The following is a 23372-nucleotide window of genomic DNA, read 5'->3' on the forward strand; positions in this document are numbered from 1 at the left end:
CCTTCCTTTCCCTTTCTAGGAATTCTTAACATCATTGACTCCACTGACGGAAGTCAGGCTTCTGACCGCCTAATAAATAAGTTCACCAGTGAAAAGCCTATTTTTCATTCTGTTTAATTACAGGCTTCAGAGACACTCAAAATGGAGGGTATCTTAGGGACAAATAATACTGTAGGCTTGGTTTACTTATCTCCTATTGGCATTGGCACCAAGCCCTTCCTCTGCTTTGAAATTCATGGCTGTGTCAGTGGCTGCATACTAAACAGACTAAAGCTACCACACAGTCTGCTAAGCACCCAGATGCAGCTCAGTTAATTCATATACCTTAGTGGCCAATTCAGAACAATCGTTTAGATAATTAACATGGCTGATTTATTTCTAGTGCAATCTATGTATCTGACCGAAAGTGGATTTATATATTATCATTCTAATTAGATTTGGTGAACTATACTGGGGCTTGAACTATAATATGCTTGTTCTGAATTCTAGATGATTGGCTTCAAAATTGGCTTTTAGAAATGTATGTATAATATGAGTAGATGACATATAAAGAATTTTTTTAAAAATCAAATATACAAGAAACTAACAGTGAAAAGTAAATTTCCCTCCTACTCTTGTTTCCTCTGACTTTCATTTTCATTGTACAGAGGCAATTACTGTTAAGTTTCAAGCAGAGACATTTTATGCATATATGAGTATATATGTATAAGTTTTATATAGAGAGAAAACACTATAGCTATCCTTTTCTATATATTGCATAAAATGTAGCATGAGGTACAAAATATTCTATAATTTATTTTAATTAATGATAACTCATGGAGGCCTTTTAGTAACAGCATCTGTGACCTGCCCTCACCTTTTTAAACAACTACCTAGTAGTCTGTTGTGTGGATAAAATCATTTATATTTAACCAGTCTCATTCTAATGGACATTTACTGTTTCCAATATTTTGTTATTACCAACAATGCTTTGATGAACATAATTGCTTGCAATTATTTGTGCCATCTATAGTAATATCTGTAAGATGCATTCCTGGAAGGAGAATTCTTGACAAAAGGACACATCCAGTTTTTATGTTACTAGATATTGCCTAATTTCCTTCCAGAGAGGCTGTAGTTTCCCCAGCCATATGTGAGAAGATTTGTCTCCCCATTTCTATTTCTCCTTATTATATTATCAATTTTTTGAACTTGCCAATGTAATTATAATTGTAAGTTATATGTATCTAATTATGAATGTGGTTAAGCACCTTAAAAATCAATTGTTACATTTTTTCTGCCTAACCATTCTGTTCTTCATCATTCCCTAAATAATATCTATTCCTTGCTAGTTTAAAATGGCAGCTAAAATAAATCTCTGTTTATTTTAATCTATTCTGAATACTATTCTGTTACATTTATTTTATTGTTTATTACATCAGTCCCAACTTTTTGTAAAATTCTTACTTTTATAGTATCTTAATACACAGTGGTTTAGTGCTTCTGTATTATTCTTTTTCAGAATTTCCCTAGATATTTTTGCAGACTTTTTTGTTGGCGATTGTGTTGGAGCTGTTTCCTTAAAATAAATATTGAAATATCTCCTATTTAAAAGTAGGGTGTGATCAATATGACATAGGGAAAGCTTTATTATGCCCAAAGTTGGATTAGACCTGACACTGAAAATGATGTATAGGAAAAGAATAGCAAAGAGACCAACAAAGGGAAGAACATGAAATAAGTGTTTCAAGTACAAGATTCTATATAAAATCCAGAAATGTCCTGAAATAAAACTTGCACTTGAATGTCATAAGTTATTTAAGCAGCCAGCTGGTTTTTCAGGTCAGCATGTATAGTCCTTGCTTTTAAGGACTTGACAAACTGTACCAAGGTTCTGACCTTAACCTGAAATTCCTTGAACTCTCAGTACTTGTGAGCATGCACCCAACATTCCTGCCCCCAGCATGCACTTTACCAGTCACAAGAAGCCATCATTAATGAGTGCTCTGCTAGGAAGCATAATTTGTAGGGAAGCTAACAAGTTCTAAGAGGGAAATAAACACAGACAGCAGACCAAGCAACTTGTCCTTTAAGTATGTCGAGATCCAGACCTTTTAGTTTCATTTCAGTGATCTGCAAAACAGGACCCCTGTGTTTGCCACTATTCCAGGTAACCATCTCTTTTGGGGAAAAGATTTTCGGAGGTACTCTAAACACCTGATTTGTTATAGATTTGTTTTTTTTTGGTAGCTTAACTCCTATATTTAAGCAGCCAGCTGGTTTCGCAGGCCAGCATTATAGTCCTTGCTTTTAAGGGCTTGACAAACTGTACATTTAAAATAATTCCTTTGATAAAGGGTTACCAGAATCTTATGACTACTTATATCTACTGGTCAAAGATATAGAGAACAAAATGGTCCATGACGTTAGTCTTATTTCTCTTTTATTTGGTCCTATTGCCATGAAAGTAATATAATGCCATTTATCCTTTGCCTAATTTTGCTGTGTTGTAATTTTTTAATCAAAAATACTATTGACATAGCAAAATACTATGGCAGAATTAATTTAAGACATGTTTGTTAACTGTTACTTGCAACCACACTTGAGATTTGATCTTTTTCCAATGCTGAATAATGTAGACAGAACCATCTTAGAGTTTATTTTGGTTTCTGTCTTCTAGAATCTCACTCAGACTAATACTTACTTACACCTCTGTATCTACGTTACTTCAATGTGATGCATCTGAAAGATTTAGGTCTGAAATATATTAAGACTTCGCTCCCCATTTCCTGATAACCCAAAGTCTGCGAGCTAATGCACTGGCAGAGAGGTGATGGTAATATAATATTGTGTACTTACTAGGGTACAGCACACCAGAAGATCAGGAAGTGACTTGAAAGTGAAATGCTGGCTTTATTTGTTTATCTGTTAAACTAGATCACAAATGATTTTATCTACTCATAAATGAACTTTTTTATGGACATAATTTGAATGTTCATTTTCCTCTCAGTGTGCAAATCTATTTGCAGCATTCTAGCAAAAGAGTGTAACTCATGTTCTGTGCTTATAAATTGTTTATTGCCTCGCTCTCTGATGGCCAATTCATGACTCCATCTACAACTTCACAAGTCTCTTTGCCCACATAAACATGGTGGAGTAAATATAAGGTGCCAATAAAAGATGTGTTTGAGTTGAGGAAGAAAAAGACATATTTCACACAAAATTTCCATGTGTATGATTTTAAATTTTGTAACTACATATTTGGCTTTATATTTTTGTGTTATAGACCAGGAAAATAAATACTTCAGTAACCTCATCGACCAATATTTAGGACTCTAAATAAATGACATTTAAAGATTTTTTCATTGTACACAGAAGTCTCAGCTCAAGGTAAAAACAAACAAAACCTCTAGAAAGTACTTTCTTTCCTCTGCAACGTGAGTTACTGTAACCTGTAAGGCTAAACACAGAGAAGTAAGATAATTGTTTTAAATTGCTTAAGTTTTAGACTTTTAAAACAAAGCCATCAGATTATTACTTTTCCCCTCTTCTTTGATAAAAGGAGAAATGTCAACAGGAATGTTATGTGATCTTAAATCGACTTTAGCCTTAGAGCAGATTTAAGTGAGTGCTTCACGCATATGTTTAACACCTATGAATGCTAATGACGTGGACTTCTGTTTTCATGTAAGGAAATTGATTCCTTTGTATAGAAATAATACAAACGATTAACCTTCTTTTTCTAGCTAAAATGTGAAAACAAAGAAAAAATGCAAGGTGCACAAAAAGCTCTTTAGATAAGCAAACAAAATCTTCCTATAGAAAAAACTAAAAGTGTTTTCACATCCATCTATTGTGTTGAATAGGATAGGAATCTGGCTCACAAAATTCATCTCTTGTCACTGCTGAGCTGGAAAATATACCCAGAGATTTTTTTTTCTTTTTTCAATTAAAATTCTGTACGCCAACAATAGACTCTGCTGCAGAGCTTTTAATTAAACAAACAGACAAACAAACCAACAAACAAAATTATATAAACCCACATTGTCTCTCTGTGCTGTTTTTATTAAAGGATTAGATTGATGAGATGTTTGGATTTTACTGTTCTAAACATGTGTTTCAGTTGGTGCTCTCGGATCTACCATGTGAAGAAACTGAAATGTAAGTAGCAAGAGGCTCCGTGTTTTTATTTAGCATTTTCAAAATTCAAAGAATAAAAAAGGCTCAAGTCATTTGAGAAGACCCGAATGAGTTTCATCATAACCATTTAAGAAAAATAAAAGTAAATTGTTTTAAATGCAAAGAGATCATTTGTTCTAAAAGCAGAAAAAATAAACTTTTATTATTGTTACCAGAGAGTGAGGTCTCTCTCGGAGCATTGTCCAGGTTCTTGATGTCTCGAACAAAGAATCAAGCAAGACACCCAAATACAACAAAAAAGAAAAGCTTTATTAAAAGAGAAAGTATACTTCCAGACTTGGAAGCAGGCCTAAGCAAGAGAAGCATGATTCAAAGTCCTGGTAACAAAGCCTTTGGGGTTTTTAACCCAATTTGCTGTGAATAGTTACTTTTCATAGAGGAGTGGGCTTCCTTGATTGACAACTAAGATTGACAAGACTCAGTATTCATCATTTGCTTTCTGTGCATGTTGGTTCCAAGAATTCAGTCCGTTATAATGATTTTAATGAACTTCTGGGCATATGCATCATATTATAATGATGGTCATATTATAATGAGGCTCAGGTAAATTGAAGATCATTGAGGTCTTTATTGCACAGGTGCGAGTGACTGGCCGAAACTAGTACACAATTTCCTACTCACTTATTTCTTTCTGTAAGTTACTGTTAGCCCCAAAATGCCTCTGGCTTGCTTAATTGTGGGTGTACTAGGGTGTACCCCTTCTAGGAGAGCATGTCCTCAGTGTCTGCAGGCAGACCCAAAACCCCATAACTAACTTTCCTACCTAACTCTTTTCTAACAGCCATGAACCCCCTTATTATTAGTATAGATTTTGAGGGACGGGGAGTTCTCTTCTGTATCTGCTTCCTGCTGAGAAGGGCCATTGCCCTTGCCTACTGGGGTTTCATGGAGCTCTTTCCCTTTCTGCCTTAGTCAGGGCAGAATCTTGAGTTTCCTGAAGAAGTGCTGCCTCAGTCCCTAGACAAGGAAAAGAAGATACAAACTTGTTATTTAAATCATATATCTATTTATTTCTATTATTGATTTGCCTATTAAGAGAATAATGGGAAACAGGCTTGACTGACATATTCCTTAAAGAGTAAAAAAGGCCTTTGGCCTAAAATCCCCTCCCCTCTCTGACTCTATGGGCCCTGTCTGGCCTATCGCCATTTCTGCTAACAATGGGCCCATGACCCTTATCAATAGTCAGAGTGTCTGAGTCACCAGTTTGGGGGCAATTATCAGAATTTGAAGGAGAGGACCTTTCTCTCAAAGAAAGGAGAAAAGAAAATTCAACTAGGTTTACTAAAAAGATTAAGAACTCAGCAAGAGATGTCCCGTTTCATTTCCTGCTAAAAGATTAAGAATTTTACAAGTTATGTCTCATATCATTATGATTAGCTTTGTTAATAAATAAGAGACCTATTTGATTTCTGAAGATTTTTGCTCAATACATTCTCCACCCTTGAGGTTTCAAGGTTTAAATTCAAAAAGAATCACAATATCATCTATGGCTCATCCATACTTATAAGTCACACGAGTGATAGGAGGCAGCTTTCTGGATAATTCATTTTCAAATAACAGCAAACTAATCAAATTTCTAACCTGTGTTATGTGTAAATTTCAAAGTGCTTTTGATATATAGGCATGTGCTATTTAACGACTGGGATACATTCTGAAAAACGCATTGTTAGGTGATTCTTCATTGTGAAAACATCATAGAGTGCATTTTCATAAACCTAGATGGCATAGCCTACACTCCTAGGCTATATGGTACAGCCTATTGCTCCTAGGCTACAAGCCTGTATAGCATGTTACTGTACAAAACAATATTAGATTAAATCAAGCGTAAGAAAAAAATGATACGATCAAGAGTCTAAGTAAACACAAGATGTATGAGGCCATTACGGGCATAATATGGCATGGTTGTACAGCAATTTTTTTTCGTGAGTAGAAAGAATAGACTCTAAAATAACAATAAAATGTATAGCATAGTAAGTACCTAAACCAATAATGTAGTCATTTTTTATCATTATCAACTATTATGTACTGCACATAATTGTATGTGCTATACTTCTACACGACTGGTAGCACAGTTTGTTTATACCAACATTACAAATATGTGAGTCATGTCTTGCACTATAATATTATGAAGGCTACAAGGTCACTAAGCTATAGGAATTTTTCAGCTCCATTATGATCTTATGGGACGATTGTCATATATGCAGTCCATCGTTTACCAAAAAGTCATTATGCAGCACAGGACTGTAAATTATGTGAATAATTGACTTAATTTTTTTACTTTTCATGCTGTAGTTTTTAATGGTTCTCAGAATTCTATTCAGGAGATGAGAAGGAGGTGCCATTAATAATGCTGCTCACGATTAATGAAACTGTAATGCAATGTGACTTAGTCTAAATTTCAGAAAGGCATGTCTGCCAAGCACTGTCTTCTGGGTGTAGCTCTCATTTACCAGCTAGCTATTCTCAGTTGTCATTGCCTGTAACCCTCAAGATCAGGGTTATGTGAAATGCCTCCAGATTAAGATGCCATAGTAGATGGGATGATTTTCTTGGCTCTGGACTCATTCACCTGTTTCTGGTAAATCATCTTATCATTTATAAATTGCTTGTTAGGATTATGCCATTCTTTCAGCTTTTACATTGCTCTTCATTGCTGGTTCTTTTGTTGTTGTTGTTTGTTTGTTTGTTTGTTTTGCATTAATTCTGGACTTGCTTTTTTCTCTGCCTGTCAATGATAAGACTGACGTAATAAGACTATTTGATCATTGGCGTGCTTACCTAACTTTGGATCTCATGGCTACCTCATCTTGCTCCTTCGTCTTCTGCCTTTGACTCAGAATAATAGAATAAACAAATTCATAATTGGAAAGGTTTGTAAATGTTGAATGTAACACTCGAATCAACATGACAGAAAAATATGCTATTGAAAAACTTTATAAGCTGACTTTAGAGTCACTGAGACTACTGGTCTCCTTTTCAGGTGAAGAAACTGAGACCCACAAAGGGATAGTATCAAATGAATTGCAGGACTTCAACTAGTACTTAGGTACAACCATTTCTGGCTACATCATTTTGTATGTAAGTTTCTGTTACATTTGTTGTTATTTAATACCACTGTTTTTGAGTGAAAACAAGAAACCACTTCAAATAAAATACAAATTAGCAGAAAATAAACACAGGGAAGGCCAAAAACTAGCTGACTTTGTTGGGAGATAGTATAAAATAAGTAACTATTAAAGATAGACACAATATCTCAAATCTTTTGCCTCCACAAGAAGGTGTTTATGGACTCTATTATTAGGTCTGTTTAAATTTATTTTCAAACATCAGACTTTTTTCTGATCTAACCTACTCAATTTTTTTTTATAATTGCATTTTTAGTATGAAAAATGTATAGCTGTAGTGTTTTTATGTAAAATTTAAATACTGTAAGTACTTTTGTATATAAAATAAAACATGACAGAGCCCCCTTCCATAATTATACCTCTAAATTTTCCCCTATCCAGAAATAAGCAAGTACCCTGATGTGCATATATGTACGTAAATAGGGTAACTCACAAAAGATAAATTAATCATACACATACAGGATTGTGTAAATGGATTGTATTAACAGAGCCCTAATGAGGGGCCACCATTTTACCTGGCTTGCAGAAGTTAAGTATTTTGCTCACGAGTAAGCAAGTAAAGGAAGAACTTGGATTTGGACCTAGGACTGACTCTTGAGCCAAAACTTTTCACTACAAAGCCATAATGTAGATCTAATGTTTAAATAAAATTATACACCTGATGAAATACCTGAAGAATATACAACCTATCCATTCTTCTAGACATTATATAATTTACTCTAATGTAATTAAACCACCAGTCTCTGGGTAATATGATTTGGCACCCATCTTTCCCCCAAATTATTATAGCTGAATTGCACTTTGGCCTATGTTAAGGATGATTTAAAAAAAAAAAAAAAAAGACCCATGAAATTTGTTATTGCATTTGTTCTAAGAGTACTATGAAAAACATTCTTCCTATTGTTAAGTGTCCTCTTTATGAAGCCCCATAGTTTGAATATTTCTCTGGTTACTGTGCCAAGAATGGCTGTGCTTCTGGTGAATAAAGCTGCCTGTTTTTGTTAATTTTAGAGGAAACTACATGACCAATTCTCTCTCTCATCCTATTAACTGCTAGAAAGCTTAAGCCAGATCTAGAGTTCAGTTCTAATTTTATATGTGGAATTTAACTACATTCAATTTACAAACTGATCTCACTCTTGGCTTCATCTCTTTGTCTGATATTCTCAATGTTCTCATTTCTAATTTATTTTTGTGTATTTTTTAATATTTCCTTAAAGCATTTTGGAACCCAGATTATTGAATGCATTCAGGTAGTACTCCACACCATAATACGAGGCTGGAGCTACCTTCTACTGTTCCCAGTTTCAGTGTTTCATGATGGTAGGAGACACGGGCTCCAAAGCCAGCCCATTTGGATTTAAAGCTTGTCTCTGCCACTTTTAGCTATGTTTTCTTGGGCAAGTTACTTAATCTCTCTATGACCAAATTTTCTCAATTGTAAAATGAGGATTATCATGGTGTGACCTTACCTTACAGTACTGTAATTTTGAAAGTGAGATAACTTACATGAAGTTATAAAACTGGTTTAGAAAAATGCCTGGCACAGAAAATTCTGGGTGAGTCTAGTAGAGAAGCCAAAGGAACAGCTCTGCAGTTTTCTTCTTAAATTTATCAAAGTAATTAATTTGTGGTTAATCTTAAGTCTACAGAGTCTCAGAATTGAAAAGAATAATAAAGATTAATTAATCTAACCATTCTCGTAGAACTGAAATTACCTTCACAACATCCAAGTAATATAATGCACTAGTCATTTTGGTAGGGACAAAATTATCTCCTTCAACAATGGCTTCTGGAGAACTCTAATTATTGGAAATATCTTCCTTAAGCACACAGTCAATCCTCACTTCTTTTGGCTGTTTTTTTCTTTTTGACATCACTATCCCAATTTGACCAAGCACATGCAAATCTCTGAGTAATAATTTCATCTTAAAAAATTTAACTTATTCTACACTAAAGATCTTGCATCTAAATTTTCAGTAATTAGAATATTGTTATAGTTCAGATACCGTCTTTTTTTTTTTTTTTTAAGAACTCAAAGAATTTCTGTTTAAAAATTGAACTTGAGAAAGACATGGAAATAATGATGGGAAAGGAAGCACACGGGGTCAGAAGACCTATATTCTGGTATAAGTTCTTTGTGCAGCTCCCCACTTACTTTCCCACTCTGGGCCTCAGTTTTAGAGTAGGTAAAATCCTCAAGGGTAAATAAATGATGTCAAAGGTGCCTCTAATTCCTAAATTACACGATCACTTTGGATTTCTCCAGCTAACTGCCTCCTGACCATTCTGCTGCATATTAGAAACTCCACCAGTTGGTGCACAGGGCCAGAAAGGAAAAGTGAAATCGGTCAGCTGCGTAATTATCAGGACCAGAAAAAAAATAATGAGTGGCACAAAATTAAAACTTGGAAATAAAATGAGGTAGCTAATATTTAGAATTGACATTATAGGAAGTAGGTGGTCTATTCTTAAATGTAAAGAAGGGAAGCAGAGATTTATGTACAGAGGGAAATGAAGCAATCCACACTCCCAGTCATGAGCTAAAATTTCAAGATTCAAAAATAAAAACCTTCTACTCTTTTATTAAGCTAAATCACCAAGAAAATTGTCCTACATCTATATGTAAAGTGGATACTACATTTTTAAGATTTTTATATGTTTAATGCAATATTTACAATTGTATGACTACAAAAGTGATGTATATATATTATAAAAATTTAAACAATACAGAGATATTGAAAAAATAAAGTGCTTCATGACATTATCTTCAAGAGAAGCAATTAATTTGATGTATTATAACCATATGGTCATTAATTTGATGTATTATAACCATATAGTACTTATTTAGTGAAATCATTGTATTTGTGTAAAAGAAAATATACACAAATTAGAAATGAGCTCTCTATATTATTTAACTTAACAAGGTTTTTAATTATAAATATAAATCTACATCCTTTTTGATGAGTAGATAATATTCCTTTAAAAGGATATATCATTATTTTAAAAATTCTTTGTTGATGATCATTTGCCTTAAAATGCTTTATAGTCATACTTTGGCTACCATTTTTTCCCTCAGCCATCTGTACTTATGCATTTGGCTAAACCCTATAAGTGCACACACACACACACAAAATCAAAACACTTATTGTCTGGTGATTGACTTTGTTATAAATATTTGGAGTAAAATTTTTAAGTTGACACTTCACATATAGTGATAAACAGGACACACTCCCTCCATAATTCATAAATTAACTGATATTTATGAATGCTTTCAAGCTGCAAAGTACTGTTATTTTAACAATGGCTGAAGAAGATGTCATTAAATATAGCTCCATCTCAGAAGCTTATCAGGTGGTGATGAACAGGTTTCCACTGCTTAATACCAGAACACTTTAACAGTGGCCCATGCACTGAGATACAAAAAATGTCCATCAGCAAAGTCCATCATTCAATGATGCACCATGTCTGGCAGAGTGAGGGACTCTGGAATGAATAGCACATAAGTGTCTACACCTAGAGGGACAAAATTCCTGAAAATCACACTGTGAATTTTGTTTTTGTGTGATCTTTTTAAACTTATCTCAAGAACGATTGAGTTGTTCCTAGACACACAGTGATTTGACCATCCTGACTGAAGAGGTCAACTTCTCACTACTGAGTAGATGGTATATGTGGCCACACACATTCATTTTCTTTTTATACTAATTTCTTCCCCCAACTAGGGTGGCAAAGCTGCTATTCACTACAAAAAGATTAAAAGTTGATAGAGACTGTAAACAAGCTTTGGAGAGTTTGCATTTTAAATAAATTTAGGTGTCTGAATAAATAAAATAGTGAAATGGTTATCTACCTAATACCTAATACCTATGACATATTATACCTGAAAATTTAGTCACTACCTTCCTCATGTACAACAGTATTTGTAACTCTAGTTACAACTCTAGTTGTAACTACTACTGTCCAATTATCTGTTTAAGTATCTGAGAGTTTCACATTTGCATGTATTCTCAGTGTCTTGAATGAAATAGGCATATGACAAACATTTGCTTAATTGTGTTGGAGTGTTGCAATGAGAAGATGATTTTGGGGGAAATAGGTGTGGTCAGAATGAATATTATGGTTCAAAAGAATAGGCTTTGGCCATCTAGAGGTCCTACATTAACTGTTCTTTCTCGCCAGGTGCGTAAACTATAAAGATCAATACCCAAATGACTGGCATATCTGGTAAGGACATCCTCACTTTGTTTTATGAAACCTTTAGTTATATAAACATACTTCTTTTCCTAAATACTTGAGATGGCACATGAAATCATACAGCTTAAGAAAATTTTAGGGGTTATGTGAATCAATATATGTAGAAATATCACTTTCAGTTTGTTGTCCAGTGTTTACTTAAATATTCTCTATAGCAGAGAACTTACTGTTTTTAAGAATAATAGTTTATTCCCAAGTTGAAAATCTTGAAAGGTAAAATAATTGTTATTTTCTCTTGATATCTCCTGAAATCTCTCTTCCATTAAATTTAGTTCTGGCCTTAAAAATCATTTCAAAATAAGACTGCTACCTCTTTTACAAGCTAGACTTTTAGAAATTTTGAGAGTTATTATAACCTCCTAAATGTTGATTTCTATATTTTCCAAACAAAACATTACCAATTTTCTCAATTAGATAGCTCCTAAAAGACAGAGACCATGTCTTAACTTATCTTGTCAACCTTTGAATCCCCGACCCCAACATCTACAATCTGTTCAGTTGCTTAAATACTAGTTGAATGAATGGATTGATGGATGAATGAAAAAGATAACAGATAATGATTTAAAGAACCAAGAAACTGCTCCTTAGAACAACCCTCCAATTTTCAGAGGAAACAATTATGATCTCCTGACAAGATCAAACCACTGAGCTCAGCAAACATTCCAGTTTCAGTAAAAACTTATGAGTGGTGGTGAGGGATTGCTTAAAGCATTCAGCCTCCCAGATTGCAATCAATCTTGCTGAGTTCTTGCCCCCTTTCCTGAGATTAATAGGAACTCTTAACTTCCTTCCCTTCATGCTCCACCTCATTCCTCCCCTGCTTCTTCTGCCATCAGGTTCTTGCTGCTGATTTTCCTGGTAGCTTTGCTCTGTGGAGCAGTGCTTTTCTGCCTCCAGAGGTGTCTGAGGAGATCCCAGACTGGTTGCCCAAGACATACTATGGCTGTTTTTGCTGTTGGAGACTTAGACCCTGTTTATGGTAAGCTGTCTGCATACTCTGGACTTCCTCTTTGAAACCTATGGTTTGTGGTGAATTGAAAAACTGACCTCTGAAAAGCATATTTGTGAGCTTACAGCAAGATATCATTTATTGAAGATTCAAAGGCACACATTGGAGAGAGTCTAAGTGAGAAAACTTTAGAATAAAAGAGAATTCAAAAGAATTCTTGGGTAAATGACTTACAGCTGAGTATGGGTATAGAACCTAAACATTTTGCTCAAAAAAGAGAAGAGATATACAGGATTGTTCAAGTAAGTGGTAGGGTTTAAAATACAGAAAAGTATCTCTGACATTTTGATATCGGTCTATCCTATCCTGTGTTAGTCTCATTTATTAAGCTCTCCGTGCCTCATTTATCTGCAGTAACATTGAACCGCACTTTCCAGATTGTCCACTGCCAATGCAAAGTCTGAAAAACTTAGAATTGGGCAGAGTATAACACTCATATTTTTTTTCCCCAGACACATTGGCAACATCCTGATCCTGCCTGCTACCACCTGTTACCCTCTAAACCATGCCCTTTCTATTATTTTCCAGTCTGCATAAGGAGGTAAAGAATGGGGAAAATTTAGGTCTTAGAGTTATTTGTAACTGTTAAGCATCCACTCAATCTGTTATGAGACTTTCCTTCTAAAGTACTGCATTCAATACCACAATTGCCTCAAGAGTGCTTGGTAGAGATTAACAGTTGCCCTTCAGGATTTTGGACCAGATAAGATTTTCAATAGATGGAACAGGGCATGTCCTGGAAAAACTAACAGCTAAATAAAAAGTGGGATAAAAATAATCTAAAATGTCATAATATCAAAGCTCATTACTCTAAGATTTAGTGATTATGTTCACTATTGACTTTTTAAAGCTATTATTTAACAAGGGAAACACATTGTCAATTTGAGAAATGGTTATTTTGGGAAAGATAATTAAAATCTCCAATGAAAATAATTCTTTCTCTTAAAATAAAAATATATTTTTCACCAAGCAGAGAGGGAAATAGAGTCACCGACCTTCTAACTAAATACATTAATCAAAAGGGTCAACATGGTCACTTTGTTCTATTTTTGTTCATTTAACTAGAAGTGTTTAAGAAACAAATGCAATTATGTTCCTTTCAACTTGACTTGAGTTTCGAAAGAGGAGAATCCACCTGGTCCTTTTATCCCTTCTCTTACTCTAAGGAAGACTTTTCTAGCCTTCTTAGAATCTTAAAAAAATAAAATGTTTTTAAATTTAAGTAAGTTATCCAGTTATACTGTTATAATTTGAAGGTAACTTATATGCCACAGTTATATCCTCATTTATCTAATGCTTTTATACTTTTTGTTTGGTGGCTTACCTACATGCTTTTGAATTTGCCTGAACTTTCCTGAACAGGTATGAGTATGAGAGAAGAGGTCAAGGCTGATATGATACTTCAGTAATCTGCATGTAATAGCACTGAATGCAGGGCATTAAAATCACATTCCCTATATTAACCTGAAGTCATTATAAACAGAAAAAAAAAAAAAAACACTTAGAAAGAAATTGTTTTCTTTTTTTTTTTTTTTAATAATGTACTCACATTATACTTCACATCTACCAAGTGCTATACATTAGGTCAAGGGCTTCTCAGATATTATCTCTAATTCCTAAATATCAGCTTCTAAAATATCAACTTCTCTTAAAGGATGTTATATGTTTTCTCACTCTACTAGATAAATATGCCTCACAAACTTTTGCTGCAAGTCAACTGAGAAACTGCAAATTATCCAGAATTGAGGTTATGGAGCCAAAGAAAATTTGGGCAGGGCCTTCATGGCTTAGCCTCTTCATCCTTCGACAGACACTAAGTAAAGCCTTGTATCCTGAATCTCCAGATATTTCCATATTGTGATTCCTTAATGCTAGAGATTGCTCTTCAGAATCCTTATTCCTTCCTTTATTCTATTAGTCCCTCTTTAATCCCATTGCTATAGCTCTGGATCTTATTTTGGGCAAGGAATACTCTCCCCAAGCTTAAGTTGTATTACAAAGTTCACTTTTTATTGATTTCCATCTTAGAGACTACAGATTCAGTTGCCCCTTCTCATTTTTTTTTTTTTTTTGTCTATACTGGTTGTGTTTTAGGTTATTCTATCCACTGCCCACCTCCCATCCTGTCCCAGAAATGCTCAGAATGGCTGTACAGGCAGTGAACATCTTTTCACATAGTCTTTGATGTAACTGTGTCTCCCAGAATTGTACTTCTTGGCATTTTTCTGTCTCCTTGCTAAAACACAAAAGAGTAATTTAGGAAGTGGGATTTTCTGTGATCTCTAGTCAAATCTTCTTAACTCTTAATAATTTCTGGAAGTAAATTTCAGGAAGTCAGTATTTTAAGGCAGTCTGAAAGCCACTCCCACTCTGGATTTCTTTCCCCACTGGATCCTCATTGTGCTTTCACTTCTCCAGACAAATTATTCTTCCTATCTAATATTTCTGTAAAAAAAGCTGTTCTCCAAAAGAGAAGTTAGGAAACCACTACAGGATCTTTTCATGGCTACAGAGAAAGGAAAGGGCCCAAACCACAGCATCTACCTCCACAGTCCCCACCAAATATGTTCTCATAGCTTGGAAAATCTAACTGCTGTCGGCTTCTTACGCCCACTCTGCAGGTTATGGGTTTGCACTTCTGAGTCTTCTTCACTGTCACTGTTCAGAAAGGGGAAAGAAAAATGAGAACTTACTTGAAGACACTGGTAACATACTAGATAGAATATAAAATAGCGTTTCCAGATTCCCTGCCACCCCTTAAGCACAAAGGGGACAATAGACTGTTCCCTCCTGAATACAGAATGTAGGAAATAAGGCCATTTAAAACATTTTAAAGGAAAAACTTGATTTGCTATATTAACCTTGGGTTCCTCCTAGACCTTTATTTTATTTCCTCAGAACTTATTTTATATTATACCGCTATTTGCTGAATCTATTAGTTGAAATAGCTCTGTTCTTCTGACCTGTGGGTCAGAGGTTTGACTTGCAGGACCTCACAGAAGCTGTCTAAATGGAGAAGAGCCATGAGGAAAATTTTGATTTTGACTATCAGAGGCTGGAGTGGACTGAACTTCACTGATGTTAAAATACATAAAATGGAAAACTTATTTCACTAAAAATTTCTGATAATATTACATTGCTCAGGTAGCCAAATATCTTGACTGGAAATATTAAAGAGAGGAAGGAAAACACTTGGCTTGGGAACCTCATCGAAGTTGTTTAAGAAAGTCCTCGCCAGCCCAGGCCATCTAAATGTCTGATGAGATTTCTGTCTGGGAAAGGTCTTTGGAAATCTCAGCCAAACACTGCCCCCAGTAGCATTTCCTGAGACAATAAACATGACTTTTCACAGTTCTCTGATGATCTGGTGCTTAGATTTCTCAGTTTTCTTCCCCTCTCATAGGATCTATGTTTTCATGTCCATAACATGTTATGATGAAGCACCAAAAAGGGAGAATTAATCCCTCCGATGCCCCAAGGAAGGTAAGAAAGAAAAGGAGGTGTTGTTAGAGAAAAAGGCGAAGATAGAAAGACCATAAGAAAGTCCAGAAGGTGGAGGAGAAGGAAAAGAATGAAGAGCAAGAGGAGTAGGAGCCTACGGTTTGAAGTTGGAAACCTTTTAAGGACTGCTAGTTAAAACTTATTTTATACAAGCCCTAAAATCATGTTAGTTTGTTCGTCACAGGCCCATGTCCTCTTTGTGAACCCAGCCCCAGTGTCTCCTAGATACTCCTTTCTTCCCTTATTGTTCTGCCTCCATCCCTGACACATCTTGATCCTGTTTTCCTTTATCATCTCTGCTATAACCTCAGAAAGGACCCATTCACTGCCCTCATGTGTTGTTGAATGGGATCATCTATGAAGTGTTCTCTGGGACGTTGCTCATCTCTCTCAACCACTGAGCCCTAACAATTCTAGTATAATTTAGGCATGCTTTGTTTGTTTGTTTGTTTTAACACCCGTGTAAGGAGTAAAAATAATGTGTTTCAGTGTTTTTTTTATCTCATTATCTCACCTGTGCTAATGATACTTTTGGAATCCATCCTTTCTGATAATGCAACAGAAAACTCAACATATTTGCAACCAGTTTCTTCCTTTTTCAGATGTAAATGAATGGAAAGTGAGAACAAATACTAGACCACAGAAAATGATTTTTTTACAAAGATGAGGAAAGAAGAGGTGAAAATCATTAAAATTCTCACACATATCTCAAATTTCTATCATCTGCAATCAATGCTTTACACCTTATAAGACCAAGGACTATGTCACAGGGTGTATAGGTAGAAAATACATGTGATTTTAAAAAGAAGAAAACAAAAAGCTTTTTTTTTTAAGGTTGTTTTATTTTTTTTAATTTTGTATTTAAAAAAACAAGACAAAGGGGTCATTAAAAATTTTAAAGTTTATTATACACAAGTGTCTTTATAATTCACTGTAAATATGGATGTTATAAATTTCCATTGAAAATAAGGTTGTGAAGCTGAATAAAAGCATTTATTTATGAGGAGGTTAAGACATTTAAAGATAATAAAGAGAAATAAATTTGGGGTTTAAGAAGTGAGAGAAGATCAAAAGGCTTGAGGCAGAAAAACAATCTAATATTCATTAGAAAAGAGAGAATTTGAGTGCATAAAAGAGGGATCCCAGACATTATTTCTCCATATTTTTTAACAACAAAAAAATAATGAATTGCTATAAAATCTACACTGAATTCTTTCTACATTGAATCCTTCCTTTCTATTTCGCATGGATTAGATCTGGATCCCCTCGGCCTTCACAAGGCAGCAAGCAGCTCCTTTGCCTTTCCTGAGAAGACCTTGAGGTGAGAGGGATGCTGAGATACCCCTCCTGAGAACACGCATTCTGGCTTAGCTTCTCTTCAGGGCTGATCTCACTGATAATGCTGCCTTTTAACTATCCAATCTCCTTGACCCCATTTCTTTTGCAATTTCAGAGATACTCTTTTCTTTTTCTTATTACATGGAAAATAGAAATACTAGTCTTCTGACAGTGATAAAATGCCAGTGCTCCAAGTTGAGGAGGGGAAGGAGGATTGGAGAGAGACAGACAAGAGCAGGCCTTTACATTCTCTGCTCCTTTCTCCCTCGAGCTCTCCCAGGATTTTGTCCTATATTAGAATCCTTTTTGAAATGTCACTTCCCTACTCCTGTGTTCTACATGTAAATATTCTGTGACTCATTTAAGTGAAGAAAGAGATTATTTTATTCACACTCTTTCATGAAAGAGCATGATAATTGTAATGACTCACATTTATTGAGCATTTACCGTGTGTCATGCTCTGTGTTAATGCTTGACATCTCTAATCTATTTTTTCCTACACCTCTAGGTGGGGTCCATTATCATTCTGAATACTCTAAAGATGATGGAACAAAGGCACTTAGAGATTAAGCAACATAGTAGGTGGTAGAACTGTGACTCAAAATCAGGCATTCATAGCTACTCCATATAAAAAGATGAGATATAGAAGGGGAAAGACCAAAAGAAGCTAGAAAAGACGTTGAAATAAGCCACATTCATTGGAGTGATTCTTAGTGATGTGGGAAATCTGAAATCTGGCTATAAAAACTCAGCAGTGAGTGTATCAGTTTTACACAATTAAACCACAAACTCTAATACCTTCACCAACAATTCTGTCAAAACCATAGGATTTTTGCAGGCATTTTTAATTTATTTCTCTCAGGTTCTTAATTTGACAAAAGATAAAAATAATGCTTGCTCCCCTCCTGATTACATGATATTATATGTGTAAACATGATTTAAAAAATCGAAAACGTATGTTCGATTTTACAAAAGCTCTCTGAGCACATTGGCTTAGTTATGTTTATGAAATGAATGCCTTGTGGTTTCTGTAACAAATTTAAGAGCAATGGTCAAATACGTAGTAAAGAGTTAACGAAATTTTTACCACAGAGAGCAACTGTCAATGTACTGTTGCCTGGAGCACAATATTAATAATAGTAATTGTGGAAATATATTTGAGCTAATAATCATGTCAATCAATCTGGTCAAGGACTCCAAGCAGAACTGCAGCTAAGTTACCACTGAGTTTGTATTGAATACATGAGGAACAATTCACCTGGAAATTGGGTGGGGGCTCAGTACAGGTATCCACAATGGAAAGAAGCACTGAGGTAAATACATTTTACCAATATTAACTCTCATTTTATCAAGGCCCCCCAGACTTTGCTTACATCATCCTAACCTTTCTAACTCTAACTCTACAAAATTTTTCACTTAATAATTTCTGTTCTAATATTAATAATGATAATGATTAAAATATTATTTGACCATTAAAATAGGATAGATTGGAAAGTGATTTAAATAAGAGAAAATATTTATATTTCTTGCATAGAACGGTTCTTGATATATAGTTATAATACTAATATTTATAATACCACTACTGATAATTAACCATTAATGGGTAATAACTGTGTGCTGGGCTTTGTTCTGAGAACCTTACATTCATTTAGCCTTGTTTTTATAGATGTAGATGCTACCGTTATCCTTTTATTGCACAAATGAAAATAGATACCGAAAGATTATATTATAGCCGAGGGGTAGATTATTCAATTAAATAAATAACTCCTTAAGAAAAGTACTGAACTAGGTGAGACATATTTTAAATGTAGCATTACTCTTTACATATTACATTAATATTTGAATTATTATGCTTTGCTCTGCAAACCAGTGGGACATGAAATAAGACAAATATAAATATGTAAATCTCCATAATTTTAAATAAACATTATTCACTTCAAACTAATAATTTTTAGTAATCCACATATGGATTCCAATAATACAGCTATTGCTTAATATATAACTACTCTGGACTGTTTTGATATTGTATCATGGCCTTTGGAATCTCTTTGACGATATTAAATTTTACTTCTTTAAGGAAGAGGACAGCAAACTTTTTCTATTAAGAGCTAGGTAGGAAATATGTTTGGCATTGCAGGCTATAAAGTTACTGTGGGACTACTTACCCCTGCTCTGTAATGCAAAACACAGCCAGAGACAATGTATACATAAATGAATGAGCATGGCTGTGTTACAATTAAATTTAATATATAAAACCAGTCACAGGATTTAACTATTTGATTTAAGGGCCTAGTTTCTTCTTGAAAGGTGAATTTATGGTTATTACTATTGTTTTGGGAAGAAGCAATCAAATCATTCCCAGACAGGTAAAGACCCAAGTGAAAAAAATGAAAAAAAAAAATATGAAGAGAGAAATGGTTATAAAATATTACCATTGATTTCCTGTGACTCAGAAACAGTCTTTTAAGGAAATGCTAATGAAAAATTTTCAATAAAGCTATTGGAATAAGTGCATGGTCTTTCAAGGTGATCTGTTTGAGGAATAAAATGCTTATTTTTGATACTTCATGGCTTGTAGTGTGCATAATCTAAAAATCAAGGGCTTTGATTTCAAAAATTTAAATTCAAGATTGTCTTTTTTTTAATCTTGTGTACTTTTATTGCAAACTTTTCGCCATTTAACATTTTTATTATTCACAATAGAGAATTGTTTAAAGTAATAAATTCATTAGTTTCAGTTTTCAGAGCATAAATATAAAATAATGTTCAGATGTACTATTTTAATGTCTCTAGCGAGATTTGCATTTCCCATGATGGGAGCATTAGCTAATACATCATTAATGTTTATAGGATATTCCTTCTAGTTTAAGCTGCTAAATTGTAAATGCTTCTTGATGGGTTAATCAATTATGATATACAGTAGTCTCCCCTTATCCACAAGGGATATATTTTAAGACTCCCAGTGGATGTCAGAAGTCACAGATAGTACCAAATGCTATATATACTATTTTTTTCCTATGCATATGTATTTACGATAGTTTAATTCACTAATTAGATGGTAAGAGATTAACAACAATAATAAAAGAGAACAATTATAACAATATACTATAATAAAAGTTATCTGAATGGCTTTGGGGCCATTATTAAATCAAACAAAGATTACTTGAACACAAGCATTACAGTACCTCAAGAGTCAATCTGAAAACTGAGATGGCTATTAAGTGACTAATGGGCAGGTAGTACATACAGCATGAATATGCTGGACAAAGGAGTGATTTATTTCCAGGGCAGGACTGAGGGGGGTGGCATGTGGTTTCATCACACAGAACAAAATGCAATTTAAAACTTAAGAATTACTTATTTTTGTAACTTTCTACTTGATAATTCTGGACCTGGTTGACTTTGGGTAACTGAAACTGCAGAAAGCAAAGCTATAAATACGGAGGGACTATTGTAATCAGTTCTTGAGAGTAATTCGTTTTTTTGCTAAAGTGATTAAGGTGATTGTAAATTTTTTCCCAAGTGTACATATAATTTTTTGTTGTTCCAGTGATTCAAGAAACATCATATTTTACTAGGCACTGTTTTATGCTGAATAGAAAGGTTATGAATCTCCATTTTCTCTTTCCAGAGACAGAAGCTGCTGTGAATCCAACTGTTGGAATTCACCTTCAAACTCATAACCTTGAACTATATCCTATTCCATGTTTCGGCACTTTAGGCTCTCCACCTCCATATGAAGAAATTCTGAAATCGAGCCAATTTTAGATTTGAATCATCAATTGAAAATAGTAGAAACATTTTTAAGTCCAAAACACCAATTTAGGAACAATTTCTTTTTCATTGGGAGGAATGCCCAAGGACCAGTGAATATAGTCTGAAAAAGGACAAATAGACAAAAGAATGAGTGTGGGAAATAATTTTGGTCATGAAGATGTTTCAGTAATAAATTAGTAGATTCAGTATATCACTGCTGTGTTGTACTTTTGTGCTATACAACTAAGATAATGTTTTTCCATTAGTACTTATATAGACACTAATTAATGGGCAGAGTGGTATCAATTAAAGTTAAGATTATACCCTAACACACATCACAGCTTTCTCTGCCTCAATATTTCCATTTTAATCTGCCCTCTCCTTTAGAATGGAGTCAATAAAAATTACCATAATTTAACAATGACCCAAGAAGAGATTCAGACATATCCAGAGCTAGAACCAGAAAGAGACAAATGAAAAGCTGAATTAATTTTTCAAAAATGGTTAAGCTATGAATGATGAAAATAATTAATATTGAATTTTAAAATAGAGGTTATTCATTTGACAAGCTAAGCAGAGAAGGAGGTGTGTGTGAAGGAAGGTGACAGGATATAATAAGAAAACTAAATCTCAATCTCAGATTGTGGGAAGTCAATGAATAATATCTAAAATTAAAAGAAAAATCAAGAAATAATGGCAAAGCACATCATTTGAAAATTAGATCATAATACCTGAAGCAAAAGACTCAAGAATTGAACATGATCGCCTCAAGAAATAAAGCTCAGAGACAAAGCTATGTGGGATTAGGTAGAGCAGGATAGTGCTGATTCTTATCATAGGCCTATAGGACTATTTGACTTTTAAAACTAAATGCATGTGTTACTTTAATAAATAGAAATATAACGTTAAACAAACAAATGTTCGGCAAAGTTATACTTTGCAATTGCAAACAAACAAAGGTAATCATACTAGAAGGAAAAATAAAAAGTTAAATATAAATGTCTTTAAGTGGTAGGGTTACAGGTGATTTTATTTTTTATTCATGTTTCTAAATTTTTGTTCATATCCTATAAGTTATGTAAGTTAAAATCCATTCCAGTTACAAAATAAGCAGTGGTTATAATTAACACCTAGAAAAGTACAAGCACATCTGGGAACCGGACTAGTGATTCAGCAGCTGGAGTTGGAAGAAGTTAGTCTAAGTCCCGGTTGAAGCAATTGGAATTTATTTTTAAGTGCGTTGCATTTATGTGTCAGTGCAAGTCTACCTGCTTGATGTGTATTTGTTTGGTTTATTTATGGAGGCAGGAGAGGAAGTGCGAGGATGGGGTTTAGGCAGATGGGTAGGGCTAATAGAGAAAGAGTTTATTTTCATAGAAACTTTTCTGACAAAGATCTTATCAAATATCACAGGTTATATTTTCATTTATTGTCTAAGAAATACTTACTGAATGACTGTTGTATGTTCATTATTAAACAAGGTCTGGATATATTTCTTCAACACACTTACTATTATTTTTAATGATACTAGAGTTTCTACCACTTTGCTGAAACCTCCAGACAGAGACTTGAAAGTTCTGTATCAGGTGCTCTTGTGGTCCATTGGAAACTACTGCAAACAATACAATAATAAAACTAATTTATTATATGGTAATCATGACATTTAAAAATAAAATTTATAAAGATAAACCTGTGTTCCTTTTCTGTAATATAATATCTGTAAATACTTGCCTGCATCTTAGTTCATTGATAAATTGTTAAAATTCTATTTAACAGTGTCTCAGATTTTAATTTTGATAAGACTAGGTTTTATTTTCTTTCCATGTTAAAGGGCATTCATTTTAAAAATGAGGTTTTCTTATTGTTGAAGAGTGTAGCCTTTACTTTGAATATCCAGCAGAGGGCACAAAAGCCTATCTGTGATTATAGCCCATTAGCTACATTTGATTTAGTGGCTAAGTGAAACTGTGAGTCTGGGTTACTATTGATATCAGATTTTTGACAGACCCTAGAAGAATGGGGTAATAATGAGATTCCAATTTTCAAAGAAAAATCTAGTACTTTAGTTCATGTTGCTCACAATGATGAGATGCCTCCCATCAGAGACTCTAGAAAATTTGAAATATACTCCCACTTCTGAGGATAAGACTTGTGAGTTTGAGGTGCCTGTAAAGACAGGGTAATCTGTGTACACAGTGCTCACG

General features: G+C 34.2%; 1 protein-coding gene across 1 annotated transcript; it reads left to right on the top strand.

Annotated features, from left to right (window-relative positions):
• The first annotated feature begins 2074 nt into the window (after positions 1-2074).
• Positions 2075-21180, top strand: TMEM207 (transmembrane protein 207). Its single transcript, XM_011383383.1, has 5 exons — positions 2075-2149; positions 4103-4140; positions 11490-11534; positions 12401-12543; positions 21044-21180. The coding sequence occupies exons 1-5, from the start codon at positions 2075-2077 to the stop codon at positions 21178-21180; spliced, it is 438 nt and encodes a 145-aa protein (XP_011381685.1).
• The last annotated feature ends 2192 nt before the right edge of the window (positions 21181-23372 follow it).

The sequence above is a fragment of the Pteropus vampyrus genome, unplaced genomic scaffold (assembly GCF_000151845.1).
Source record: "Pteropus vampyrus isolate Shadow unplaced genomic scaffold, Pvam_2.0 Scaffold14, whole genome shotgun sequence".
Lineage (NCBI taxonomy): Eukaryota > Metazoa > Chordata > Mammalia > Chiroptera > Pteropodidae > Pteropus > Pteropus vampyrus.

Coding starts and splice junctions, on each gene's coding strand:
- TMEM207 (XM_011383383.1), top strand. CDS start 2,075: ATGTCGAGATCCAGACCTTTTAGTTTCATTTCAGTGATCTGCAAAACA. Junction 2,150..4,102: donor TGTGTTTGCCACTATTCCAG/GTAACCATCTCT, acceptor CATGTGTTTCAG/TTGGTGCTCTCGGATCTACC. Junction 11,535..12,400: donor CCAAATGACTGGCATATCTG/GTAAGGACATCC, acceptor TTCTGCCATCAG/GTTCTTGCTGCTGATTTTCC.